This window comes from Oncorhynchus gorbuscha, linkage group LG02 (genome assembly GCF_021184085.1).
Source record: "Oncorhynchus gorbuscha isolate QuinsamMale2020 ecotype Even-year linkage group LG02, OgorEven_v1.0, whole genome shotgun sequence".
Lineage (NCBI taxonomy): Eukaryota > Metazoa > Chordata > Actinopteri > Salmoniformes > Salmonidae > Oncorhynchus > Oncorhynchus gorbuscha.
Genome location: NC_060174.1, coordinates 10,188,359 through 10,202,745, shown reverse-complemented (window position 1 = coordinate 10,202,745; position 14,387 = coordinate 10,188,359). Strand labels below are relative to the sequence as shown.

At 42.8% G+C, this 14,387-nt stretch overlaps 1 protein-coding gene across 1 annotated transcript; it reads right to left on the bottom strand.

Moving 5' to 3' along the window:
- Window positions 1–994: 994 nt before the first annotated feature.
- On the bottom strand, window positions 995–3,092 carry LOC123991135. The gene is made up of 3 exons (XM_046292385.1): window positions 2,082–3,092; window positions 1,682–1,789; window positions 995–1,586 (listed from the first exon to the last, which is right to left on the bottom strand). Exons 1-3 carry the CDS (start codon window positions 2,890–2,892, stop codon window positions 1,462–1,464), a joined length of 1,044 nt encoding a protein of 347 aa, XP_046148341.1. The 5' UTR covers window positions 2,893–3,092; the 3' UTR covers window positions 995–1,461.
- Window positions 3,093–14,387: the final 11,295 nt, after the last annotated feature.

Below are 14,387 nucleotides of genomic sequence, written 5' to 3'. Positions count from 1 at the left end.
TTATACACAGGGCTGGGTTGTTGTTTTTTACACAGGGCTGGGTTGTCGTGGTTGTCGTTTTTTTACACAGGGCTGGGTTGTCGTTGTTGTCGTTTTTTACACCCAGGGCTGGGTTGTCGTCTTTTACACCCAGGGCTGGGTTGTCGTTGTTGTCGTCTTTTACACCCAGGGCTGGGTTGTCGTGGTTGTCGTCTTTTACACCCAGGGCTGGGTTGTCGTCTTTTACACCCAGGGCTGGGTTGTCGTCTTTTACACCCAGGGCTGGGTTGTCGTCTTTTACACCCAGGGCTGGGTTGTCGTCTTTACACCCAGGGCTGGGTTGTCGTCTTTTACACCCAGGGCTGGGTTGTCGTCTTTACACCCAGGGCTGGGTTGTCGTCTTTTACACCCAGGGCTGGGTTGTCGTCTTTTACACCCAGGGCTGGGTTGTCGTCTTTTACACCCAGGGCTGGGTTGTCGTCTTTTACACCCAGGGCTGGGTTGTCGTCTTTTACACCCAGGGCTGGGTTGTCGTCTTTTACACCCAGGGCTGGGTTGTCGTCTTTTACACCCAGGGCTGGGTTGTCGTCTTTACACCCAGGGCTGGGTTGTCGTCTTTTACACCCAGGGCTGGGTTGTCGTCTTTTACACCCAGGGCTGGGTTGTCGTCTTTTACACCCAGGGCTGGGTTGTCGTCTTTTACACCCAGGGCTGGGTTGTCGTCTTTTACACCCAGGGCTGGGTTGTCGTCTTTTACACCCAGGGCTGGGTTGTAACTCTTTTCACCCAGGGCTGGGTTGTCTATATTTTTTACACCCAGGGCTGGGTTGTGAATGTTAATTGACACCCAGGGCTGGGTTGAAATAAATAAACCCAGGGCTGGGTTGTAAAAGCTTTAACACCCAGGGCTGGGTTGTCGTCTTTTACACCCAACATTTGACTTTCTAATTGTTTTGTAACTCTTTCTCATTGCATCTATTAAATCTATATTGTTTTAAAAAACACTCAAACTCACTAGTTGCTGAATGTTAATTGAAGTCGAGCAAAATGAAATAAATAAACAAATAAATTCTAAAAGCTTTAACAAGAGCAAGGTATTGTGTTTCGTTTGAAAACAGCATCACATCACACTTACCGAACAGAATGAAGTAAATGGTCATAGTGTTTGTTGGTCACACATTTTTTCATTGTTGTTTTACAATTCAAGATGAGCTCTTTGTAACAACAAAAGCAGATATTACATGACAACATACATGGATGGTTATGTAACAGATACGCATGTACACTAAATGTATTAAGTTGCATAACTTGAGTTATCGCTAAATTCAAATTGTTCATAATCACAGGCTAATGTATCAACTCTTCTCTGACCGATTGTTAGGCCAATGTGCCAGACATGTAAACTTAACTGCAGACTTGTACAGACACCAATGTTCCTTGAGACCAACGTTTGAGTATTGTCCACAGTTGGACATGGGGAAATCATGACCCATGAGTGTCATCATGACTGTCCTTTTTGGTTACACCACAGTCGGACTCTGCCTGGGGTCCAGCGGACAAAACACCAGTCTTCAGAGGGATCCCTTCGTCTGCACTTGCAGCGTCACCTGAAAAACAACAACATTGAACTGTTATCTACCCTATTTACCACCAAGGACGTACATGGAAAGTGGAATGGGAAGAGAGACAACGTCTGTGATACCTCTTTGCCTGTTTGCTGAAGTGTTGTTGGCCTGGCTGTTGTGTCTTCTACGCCAAGGCAAACACTGGAATTGCCTTAAAAACATGTTCCCTCTTTCCTCAGAATTATCTGCAAAGACAATAATGAGCATGAACATTCGTCAGCAAATCTATGGGGCAGATTGCTTAATGTTTATTTTGTTCTGAAGTCAGCTAGCCTGTGAGACTATCGAATGCATGAAAAATGTCCCCAGTCTTGTGTGTCATGAACTGACCTAAATATGCTATATGCCTACTGCCAAACATTTGTTAAGATTATAAAAATTATAAAAGTACAAACAATTCATACGGCCTATGAAACGGTGCATAAAATAACTGCCCATGGTTTACAAACCACAAACATCTGAAAATGTGTATTTCACCTGAGGTTTGGGCCGAATAGATGGCTTTGCAGGCGTATTTCTTGATTGCCAGCATCCTATCCTCTGTCTTGGGAATGAAATGCCCTGCCCAGATGGCTTCTGGTGGATGTTTCCGAAACACTGAACGAAGCAGGCCCTCCAGAAATACCACCGATTCACGCGTCTCGTTGCTCTCACCTGTTGAGCGTATTAACCCGACTAGTGCTGGGCGGACACCGCCACGTTTCGCACGTGACCTAACATCCTTCAGAATTTCTTTCAGGCAAATTGCGTTTGCACTGCCACTGAAAAACTCCTGTCTAAATATGAATATTATAATAGGATGGTCTATTACTCGCTTTCCTCTACAACTGTTCATGCTTGAGGTTTTGGTCTTTTGGACGTTCCCATTGAGCCTCGGTGGTCCTTTATCCTCTCCCATAGACTTGGCACTCAATACTAAATCCTTTGGCCTCGTTGACAGAGGTATTTCGTTCCCCTGGGCTTGAGGCAAAATCTTGCAGTTGTTTACGGTTTCGCATGTCCCATTATTTTCGCTTGTAGTATCCCCTTGACTATTTGGAGAGGAATAAATCTGACCGTTAGTGTTGTTGTTGGTATGGCTCGTGCTAAGGTTTTCAGTACGCCCGCTATGAAACATGTCCTGAATGAATTCCTTTAATATCCCACTGGCTTCGTCCTCCTCATCCGATTTGACGGTATCACTTACTAAGTATATATTCTCTTTACCTCCAATTTGACGCAGTACTTGCTGAAATTCGATGTCCTCTGTGGGCTGCGGTGTGTCCTTTGGATATATCGGACAAGCCATAGTAAATCGCCCTCTTTGCTCTTTAGTATTTAGCTACAAGACAACGCACACCGCTCAGACCACGCTCCAAAGAGTTTAAAAAACGGCAAAAGATACGTTTTATTTACACGGACTATTGTACTTGGGAGCTCCATGCACAAACATAACATGTGTACATAAGAAACTTCCAAAGCGCTTAAGGAAAGAGGCACCGGAAGAAAGGGTGGGATTAAATACTCTATGCCTATTGCTATTGGTTAGCCAGTCTTATGGGCGGGGTTGTCTTGTTTTTTTGAGCCAACAAATATACCGTAAAATGTTTCATCATAATGAAGTTCATTTTTAATACATCTGATATAACAGGCAAATAAACCAATTTGAGAGTAATATTGACAGAACTACAGAAATAGACTATAAATAAACAAGAAGACAACAGAGAATAAAGAATTGAAGGAGGTCTGCATCATCAGGTGGAGAGGTACAGAAGAGTCCATGATGTGATGCAATCACAGTGGTCAGAGGTCACTCTTTCTTATTCTCAGTATTCGCAGGGAAAGCACTCCTCTGTTCTCTCCAAGACTGTAGAGAACTGGCTTCTCAAAAAGAACAGAGAGATCATGAAGTTACTTATGAACACAATTTGCGCATACAAACACAGTTGGCTATGTTAATACAGTATCATTAATCCCTAGTTAATCCATAGTGTGTCCTGCTGTTACTTTGTTTTTAATGCACTTTGAGTATTAGTGTTTTTTTGCTTGCTTGCTACATTGTGTTTCTTAATCTATTGTGTGCCTTTTCAGTGTGAATAACCCTAACTGAATCCTAAACCTTGTAACTAGCCACAATCTCTGATAACATGAGTAATTTATTGATTATGGCTTTCTTTACGAGAGCTTGTATGGCTCTTTCAAGTGTCAAGCCATAAAATATACAAGCGCCACAATAGTTGACTCTTTCACAGTAAATAAATGATAAATCTGAGTGACTGACTAAAGCTAACATAAACTGCTCAGTCATTGAACTTTAGACTTGCTGATTAATGGTTGACAGGAGGCAGTTTCACTTTGTTTGAGATTTATACTGTTGACATTTAGATTATCATCATTGGGATGTTTTGGGGTATTTTACATTTACCATTATTGTTATTAACAATTTTTTGTTTTACAGTATCAGTATCAGTATGATCGCATAAAGTTTGGTCATTTGTGTAAACAGAACTAACCTCTTTGTATAGGGCAAGAAGTAACTCGGGGACAATAAATTCTCTTGGACCAAAGAGTGCCACATGCACACCTAAACGGACTGAAACATGTTTTTATTTCTAAAGTGTATTAGAAAATGGACACAGTATGAATTCAGCTATTTTGGCCATAGTGTGGAGACTGTCTGGTCAAGGTTAATCGCCTTACAACATATTTCCACAGAATAACACAAACTATGTCACAAACTCATTCATTATTAAAAAGTAAACAGCAGATATGAAAAGTTAGCACTACCTGTGATGATTCTCTTTGACCCTGGATCCTTTTGACTGGCAAAGTTAGTTGGTGGACCAGTGTCTAGGTTTGGGAGGACAGAAACTTCAGAAGGCCTAGACACGGAGTTGTTTCCCTCACGTGCGACATATCTCTCTCCAGTTGTCCATTCTGCAGACAAGCCTGTTGGATAGCAGGGTAATATGTACATGTAGGTCGAGGTAAAGTGACTATGCATAGATAATAACCAGAGAGTAGCAGCAGCATAAAAAAGGGGTCCGGTCAAATAGTCCGGGAAGCCATTTGATTAACTGTTTATTTTATTTAACCTTTATTTAACTAGGCAAGTCAGTTAAGAATACATTCTTATTTACAATGACGTCCTACCCCGGCCAAACTCAGACGACGCTGGGCCAATAAATGGTGTATATCAGTTTCAGATTTCCAGTCAAAATAGCTTTATATGGTTTCAATGTTGCCAGAAACTATACTAATTACCAGGGAGTTTGCAAAAAGAATAAAACACACAAAAAAAATCATGAAACGATCCGTAATATTGTACCTCTTCATTTGAACTTTTGTTTTACATTTCATGATTCACTTCCTCTGACAAATAACAAGTGTACTTAGTATTTATACTATGTAAATCTGTCCCAGTGAGCAGGTGAAATGGTAACCTGTTGACATTGATGGTTCCAATGTGAGTTTTTGCCCCTCAGTTGACCCTCTGCATGTGCTCCTTCACCCAGGACAGTCCTGTGAGCTAGCAGGGTCTATCAGTAGTATCAGGCTAGTCCTGTGAGCTAACAGGGTCTATCAGCAGTATCAGGCTAGTCCTGTGAGCTAGCAGGGTCTATCAGTAGTATCAGACTAGTCCTGTGAGCTAGCAGGGTCTATCAGTAGTATCAGGCTAGTCCTGTGAGCTAGCAGGTCTATCAGTAGTATCAGGCTAGTCCTGTGAGCTAGCAGGGTCTATCAGTAGTATCAGGCTAGCCCTGTGAGCTAGCAGGTCTATCAGTAGTATCAGGCTAGTCCTGTGAGCTAGCAGGGTCTATCAGTAGTATCAAGAGCACCTCCTCCCAGCTGCCCACTGCACTGAGGCTAGGGAACACGGTCACCACCGACAAATCCATGATTATCGAAAACTTCAACAAGCATTTCTCAACGGCTGGCCATGCCTTCCGCCTGGCTACTCCTACCTCGGCCAACAGCCCCGGCCCCTCGGGTTTTCGGATGACTGCCTTGCCTGTTCCGCAGCTCCTCGCCAAAGCCTCTCCAGGTTCTCCTTTACTCAAATCCAGATAGTAGATGTTCTGAAAGAGCTGCAAAACCTGGACCCGTATAAATCAGCTGGGCTTGACAATCTGGACCCTCTATTTCTGAAACTATCCGCCGCCATTGTCGCAACCCCTATTACCAGCCTGTTCAACCTCTCTTTCATATCGTCTGAGACCCCCAAGGACTGGAAAGCTGCCGCAGTCATCCCCCTCTTCAAAGGGGGTGACACCCTGGACCCAAACTGTTACAGACCTATATCCATCCTGCCCTGCCTATCTAAGGTCTTCGAAAGCCAAGTCAACAAACAGGTGACTGACCATCTCGAATCCCACCGTACCTTCTCCGCTATGCAATCCGGTTTCCGAGCCGGTCACGGGTGCACCTCAGCCACACTCAAGGTACTAAACGACATCATAACCGCCATCGATAAAAGACAGTACTGTGCAGCCGTCTTCATCGACCTTGCCAAGGCTTTCCGACCTCTCTGACAGTTCCACCCCGTCGACTCTGTCAATCACCAGATTCTTATCGGCAGACTCAGTAGCCTCGGGTTTTCGGATGACTGCCTTGCCTGGTTCACCAATTACTTTGCAGACAGAGTTCAGTGTGTCAAATCGGAGGGCATGTTGTCCGGTCCTCTGGCAGTCTCTATGGGGGTGCCACAGGGTTCAATTCTCGGGCCGACTCTTTTCTCTGTATATATCAATGATGTTGCTCTTGCTGCGGGCGATTCCCTGATCCACCTCTACGCAGACGACACCATTCTATATACTTTCGGCCCGTCATTGGACACTGTGCTATCTAACCTCCAATCGAGCTTCAATGCCATACAACACTCCTTCCGTGGCCTCCAACTGCTCTTAAACGCTAGTAAAACCAAATGCATGCTTTTCAACCGATCGCTGCCTGCACCCGCATGCCCGACTAGCATCACCACACTGGATGGCTCCGACCTTGAATATGTGGACACCTATAAGTACCTAGGTGTCTGGCTAGACTGCAAACTCTCCTTCCAGACCCATATCAAACATCTCCAATCGAAAATCAAATCAAGAATCGGCTTTCTATTCCGCAACAAAGCCTCCTTCACTCACGCTGCCAAGCTTACCCTAGTAAAACTGACTATCCTACCGATCCTCGACTTCGGCGACATCATCTACAAAATTGCTTCCAACACTCTTCTCAGCAAACTGGATGCAGTTTATCACAGTGCCATCCGTTTTGCCACTAAAGCACCTTATACTACCCACCACTGCGACTTGTATGCTCTAGTCGGCTGGCCCTCGCTACATATTCGTCGCCAGACCCACTGGCTTCAGGTCATCTACAAGGCCATGCTAGGCAAAGCTCCGTCTTATCTCAGCTCACTGGTCACAATGGCAACACCCATCCGTAGCACGCGCTCCAGCATGTGTATCTCATTGATCATCCCTAAAGCCAACACCTCATTCGGCCGCCTTTCGTTCCAGTACTCTGCTGCCTGTGACTGGAACGAATTGCAAAAATCGCTGAAGTTGGAGACTTTTATCTCCCTCACCAACTTCAAACATCAGCTAGCTGAGCAGCTAACCGATCGCTGCAGCTGTACATAATCTATTGGTAAATAGCACACCCATTTTCACCTACCTCATCCCCACAGTTTTTATTTATTTACTTTTCTGCTCTTTTGCACACCAATATCTCTACCTGTACATGATCATCTGATCATTTATCACTCCAGTGATAATCTGCAATATTGTAATTATTCGCCTACCTCCTCATGCCTTTTGCACACATTGTATATAGACTCCCCTTTTTTTCTCTGTGTTATTGACTTGTTAATTGTTTACTCCATGTGTAACTCTGTGTTGTCTGTTCACACTGCTATGCTTTATCTTGGCCAGGTCGCAGTTGCAAATGAGAACCTGTTCTCAACTAGCCTACCTGGTTAAATAAAGGTGAAATAAAATAAAATACAATTTTAAAAAATCAGGCTAGCCCTGTGAGCTAGCAGGTCTATCAGTAGTATCAGGCTAGTCCTGTGAGCTAGCAGGTCTATCAGTAGTATCAGGCTAGTCCTGTGAGCTAGCAGGGTCTATCAGTAGTATCAGGCTAGTCCTGTGAGCTAGCAGGTCTATCAGTAGTATCAGGCTAGTCCTGTGAGCTAGCATGGTCTATCAGTAGTATCAGGCTAGTCCTGTGAGCTAGCATGGTCTATCAGTAGTATCAGGCTAGTCCTGTGAGCTAGCAGGTCTATCAGTAGTATCAGGCTAGTCCTGTGAGCTAGCAGGGTCCATCAATAGTATCAGGCTAGTCCTGTGAGCTAGCAGGGTCTATCAGTAGTATCAGGCTAGTCCTGTGAGCTAGCAGGGTCTATCAGTAGTATCAGGCTAGTCCTGTGTGCTAGCAGGGTCTATCAGCAGTATCAGGAACATTTGTTTGGAGTAGTTTGACCGGATATAATTTCTAAAGCAGACAAGGTCTCTTACCCTGTTGTCATTGTTCAATGTAACATTGAGATGGTGGCTATTCATGTTCTTTTCTTTCATGAATATTGGCTGAAAAGAAACTATTACAACCTGTAATGTTGATCCTTTGTTCAGAAATTGGTGAACTGGAGTGGTTTCTGAGATGGAGAAGTGAATTTGTTCTATACCAAATCTGATCAAATCATCATGATACTGATTAAGTTATATGTCCAGTTCAACATACTCTCTTTAAAAAATATATTTAAAAATATTTGCTGTTATGAAAGGACTGATAGGACGGCATTATGCACAGCTCAATGACATTAGACCAGTGGGAATCCAATTTCAAAATACTTAACAGTGGTCTGTCATGCATAGTTAGGTAATTTTATCATAAAATGTATTAATGGCAACCAATGGAAGTTTGTCTATTTACAACTGTTATTAATCACAATATTAGTCTCAACTGTAGCTTGAATACAAATCAACACAATTATTTGAATTCCTTACCTACTGCTGCCACAGAATAGGTCCTGAAGAGTAGAAGGGAAAGTAGTTGACCAACAACAAAAACGGCCTGGAGTCTATTGTTAAAGGCCCAATTGGCCTGCTCTCTGCTCATGTTGGTGAGCAGAATTGTAATTGTAGCAATTGAGAGACTACAGTCACAATGTGATGTGGCATTGTGAGTATAGAGTTCAAATACAATACCTGAAGGGCCAGAGCTTTTTTGCAAAGGGTGTAATTTCAGCTACCTTTTGTCTGCAACCCAAAAGAGGAGCAAATCCTTAAAGGGCTGGATTCCTTTTTGAAATAGTGGTGGGACTAATACGAAGATGACTAGTTTGACAAAATAGTGGTGGGACTAATACGAAGATGACAAGTTTGACAAAATAGTGGTGGGACTAATACGAAGATGACTAGTTTGACGAATATAATATAATAATAATAATAATATATGCCATTTAGCAGACGCTTTTATCCAAAGCGACTTACAGTCATGTGTGCATACATTCTACGTATGGGTGGTCCCGGGGATCGAACCCACTACCCTGGCGTTACAAGCGCCATGCTCTACCAACTGAGCTACAGAAGGACCAACAAAATAGTGGTGGGACTAATACGAAGATGACAAGTTTGACAAAAAAATTTTTTTTAGGCCAAACAAATAAATAAACAAACTAAGCCATATCAATGCAGTTAAACAGGTTAATCTATTATTTGCATTGACTCCCTTTTGTATGCTGCTGCTGCTCTCTGGTTATTATCTATGCATAGTCACTTTACCTCGACCTACATGTACATATTACCCTGCTATCCAACAGGCTTGTCTGCAGAATGGACAACTGAAGAGAGATATGTCGCACGTGAGGGAAACAACTCCGTGTCTAGGCCTTCTGAAGTTTCTGTCCTCCCAAACCTAGACTCTGGTCCACCAACTAACTTTGCCAGTCAAAAGGATCCAGTGCCAAAGAGAAACATCACCGCCCCGTAGCACTCACTTCTGTCATCATGAAGTGCTTTGAGAGACGAGTCAAGGACCATATCACCCCCACCCTACCTGACACCCTAGACCCACTCCAATTTACTTACAGCCCAAATAGGTCCACAGACGATGCAATCTCAACCACACTGCACACTGCCCTAACCCATCTGGACAAGAGGAATACCTATGTGAGAATGCTGTTCATTGACTACAGCTCGGCATTCAACACCATAGTACCCTCCAAGCTCATCATCAGGACTGGAGGACTGGCCACCCCACATAGCCTGGTTCCTCTCTAGGTTTCTTCCTAGGTTCTGGCCTTTCTCGGGAGTTTTTCCTAGCCACGGTGCTTCTACACCTGCATTGCTTGCTGTTTGGGGTTTTAGGCTGGGTTTCTGTACAGCACTTTAACATATCAGCTGATGTACGAAGGGCTATATAAATACATTTGATTTGATTTTGTCCAAGATAATTTATTGTCCCTGAGTTACTTCTTGCCCTATACAAAGAGGTTAGTTCTGTTTACAGGAATTATCAAACTTATTGCAATCACACTGATAAAATAAAATAATGTTAATAACAATAATGGTAAATGTAAAATATCCCAAAACTTCCCAATGATGATAATCTGAATGTCAATAGTATAAAACTCAAACAAAGTGAAACTGCCTCCTGTCAACAACTAATCAGCAAGTCTAAAGTTCAATGACTGAGCAGTTTATGTTAGCTTTAGTCAGTCACTCAGATTTATCATTTATTTACTATGAAAGTGTCAACTATTGTTGTGGCGCTTGTATATTTTATGGCTTGGCACTTAAAAGAGACATATACGCTCTTCTAAATTACACTTACGGCACTTCCAAGACCATTTCTTTATGATTTTTACAGTTGTGTCAATCATGATATATACTTAAGATATTGTAACACGGTATTATAGGCCTACTGCCCAGAGGCCTAGTAGGCTTTTCATGGCAATGGCTGTTAGAGTCCTTGTTGCAGCTTTCACTTTCTTCCGCTACACTGGTGGCAGCATTGGGATCACGCCCAGTTCACGTCTAGCCTCTCTGGATTAAAATCCAGTTATGACGTACCATATTACGTATTGGATCGTTAAAAAAGACAGTGTTTACACTACCTTGTAGGTTACCAATAAAACGGGTGGATGGTGAAGTAGACATACTTGGTATTTACATCTCCAAAAATATAAATGAATTTACCACAATTCATTTCAATAGAAAGTTAGCAAAAATAGATAAGATTCTGAAACCATGGAGAGGTAAATACTCATCTATGTATGGAAAAAAAATCACATTGATTAACTCTTTGGTCCAATCACAGTTGACTTACTTACTAATGGCACCTCCTACTCCAGATGACTCATTTTTTAAATCATATGAGCAAAAATGTTTTTTAATTTTCTTTGGAATTCTAAGCCAGACAAAATTAAACGTGCCAATTTATATAATGAACATGAGTTTAGGGGGCTAAAATGATTAAATATTAAAGCTTTAAACCTCTCATTAAAAGCTTCACTCATACATAAATTGTACTTAAACCCAAAATGGTTCTCCAGTAGATTATTAAGAAAGGCTCATATGTTGTTCAAAAATGGCCTTTATACAGATTACAATATCTAATTTCCAACTAATTGAAAATGACATTTTGTTTATAGTATCGCCCTTTCTTAAATGAGCCATACAAAGCTGGGAAGACAGTTTCGATGTACCGATTCCATGGCACATGGTTTATGAACTGGTACAAAAATCTACACTTGATTCAACACTTAAGACTTTTTCAATTTAAATGATTATAATACATTCTTGCCATACTGTATATGGGGCATACAACAATCTCAGCTCTGTAGATTTTGCTGCGAAGAGACAGAATCAATAGATAATTTATTCTGGTATTGCCCCTATATAGCTTGTTTCTGGTCACAGGTTCAGGAATGGTTAAAAAAAATCACAACATGCACTTAAAATTGACCCTACAAATAGCAGTGTTGGGTGATTTGGAAAGTCATAGTCAGTCAATAAATAATATAATAATATAATAATACTGGTAGGAAAGGTTTTCATCTTTAGCTAACAATCTGTGATAATATACGATTAGAAAGGTTAAAAAAATGATTTTAGAAATAAAAGAGAGCCGCACACTCTTGGAGCTCAGATGCAAAAATGTAATACCAACGTTTCGACAGCCAAGCTGTCTTCATCAGGGTATAATCACAAACACTGCGGGATGAATCGCTTATATAGTGTCAAAAGACACAGGTGTCTGTAATCATGGCCAGGAGTGGCCTAATATCATTGGTTAATAATCAAATATTAAAATGTCATACAAAGAACAGCATACAAACAAATGGATAGCATACGATCATAGATCAATTTGTGTGAAGATAATGTTCTATACACTGATCTTTACAGGAAACCTACTGATCGTAACAGTTTGTTGAGAGCTGATAGTTGTCACCCACTTCCCTTAAAAAATAGTTTGCCATACAGCCAATTCTGTCGAATCCAAAGAATTTGCAAAAAACAGTCCGATTTCGACAGAAATATGGCTGAGACGCAAAGAAAGTTCAAGGAGAGGGGCTACAAGAATGATCAGATTAATATTGCCATTGAGAAAATTCAAAACAAAACGAGACATGACCTTTTTCAAGGTCAGTCTCGCAAAAAGACGCATTCTTCAAAGTGCTCTGAACAAATTAAGGGAATCGTTCACAAACATTGGCACATCCTAAAATCCGATGATAGTCTCGGTAATGTGTTTTCGGACCTTCCCTTGGTGGTATTCTCGCGGGGCAGAAATCTCAGAGACCAATTGGTAAACTCTGGTTTACCACCCCAAGATATTCCTGAACAACGTCTATTTGCGCCCCTACTGGATGGAAATTACAAATGTAATGGTTTTGCTCAATGCAATGGCACTTATAAATCCTTCAAACACCCACAAACAGGGAAATCGATCACAATAAAACGTGTTATTACGTCCACTAAGGCAGTTATTTATCTTATACCTTGTCCTTGTGGTAAAAATTATGTAGGTAAAACAAAGCGCGAATTAAAAGTACGTATCTCAGAGCATCATAGCACCATTACTTATCCTGTTGCGGCCCACTTCTTGGAGGCAGGCCACTCGATTTCGTCTCTGCATTATATTGGCATCGAACATGTCACCCTCCCTCGAAGAGGGGGTGACCTTGATAATTTATTGTTAAAACGAGAGGCTGCCTGGATCTTTAATTTAAAGACCCTTGCAACGTAGACTTTGATCTGAAGCCATTGTAATTGTGTGTAAACTTGTACAGTCAAATTAATCTATGATCGTATGCTATCCATTTGTTTGTATGCTGTTCTTTGTATGACATTTTAATATTTGATTATTAACCAATGATATTAGGCCACTCCTGGCCATGATTACAGACACCTGTGTCTTTTGACACTATATAAACGAGTCATACCACAGTGTTTGTGATTATACCCTGATGAAGACAGCTTGGCTGTCGAAACGTTGGTATTACATTTTTGCATCTGAGCTCCAAGAGTGTGCGGCTCTCTTTTATTTTCAAGTTTCTACTCCGCTAGCCAGCACCTCGTCTTAATAGGTGTGCAGTTCTTTTTTCTTCTAAAAAATGATTTTAAACATCACAGCACAATTGAAAAATATATGGGACATGGAAACCAAACGAGGGTGGTCTATGGTGATAGGTGAGGTGGGCTGAGAGTGGCTGCGGGGACGGGATTAAAGAGCTGAGGTCTATAGTGATAGGTGGGATGGGCTGAGAGTAGTTGAGGGGCGGGATTAAAGAGCTGAGGTCTATGGTGATAGGTGGGATGGGCTGAGAGTAGCTGAGGGGCGGGATTAAAGAGCTGAGGTCTATAGTGATAGGTGGGATGGGCTGAGAGTGGCTGAGGGGTGGGATTAAAGAGCTGACGTCTATGGTGATAGGTGGGATGGGCTGAGAGTGGCTGAGGGGCGGGATTAAAGAGCTGAGGTCTATGGTGATAGGTGGGATGGGCTGAGAGTAGCTGAGGGGCGGGATTAAAGAGCTGAGGTCTATGGTGATAGGTGGGATGGGCTGAGAGTGGCTGAGGGGCAGGATTAAAGACCTGAGGTCGATAGTGATAGGTGGGATGGGCTGAGAGTGGCTGAGGGGCGGGATTAAAGAGCTGAGGTCTATAGTGATAGGTGGGATGGGCTGAGAGTGGCTGAGGGGTGGGATTAAAGAGCTGATGTCTATGGTGATAGGTGGGATGGGCTGAGAGTGGCTGAGGGGGATGGGCGGGATTAAAGAGCTGAGGTCTATAGTGATAGGTGGGATGGGCTGAGAGTGGCTGAGGGGTGGGATTAAAGAGCTGACGTCTATGGTGATAGGTGGGATGGGCTGAGAGTGGCTGAGGGGCGGGATTAAAGAGCTGAGGTCGATAGTGATAGGTGGGATGGGCTGAGAGTGGCTGCGGGGACGGGATTAAAGAGCTGAGGTCTATAGTGATAGGTGGGATGGGCTGAGAGTAGTTGAGGGGCGGGATTAAAGAGCTGAGGTCTATGGTGATAGGTGGGATGGGCTGAGAGTAGCTGAGGGGCGGGATTAAAGAGCTGAGGTCTATGGTGATAGGTGGGATGGGCTGAGAGTGGCTGAGGGGCAGGATTAAAGACCTGAGGTCGATAGTGATAGGTGGGATGGGCTGAGAGTGGCTGAGGGGCGGGATTAAAGAGCTGAGGTCTATAGTGATAGGTGGGATGGGCTGAGAGTGGCTGAGGGGTGGGATTAAAGAGCTGACGTCTATGGTGATAGGTGGGATGGGCTGAGAGTGGCTGAGG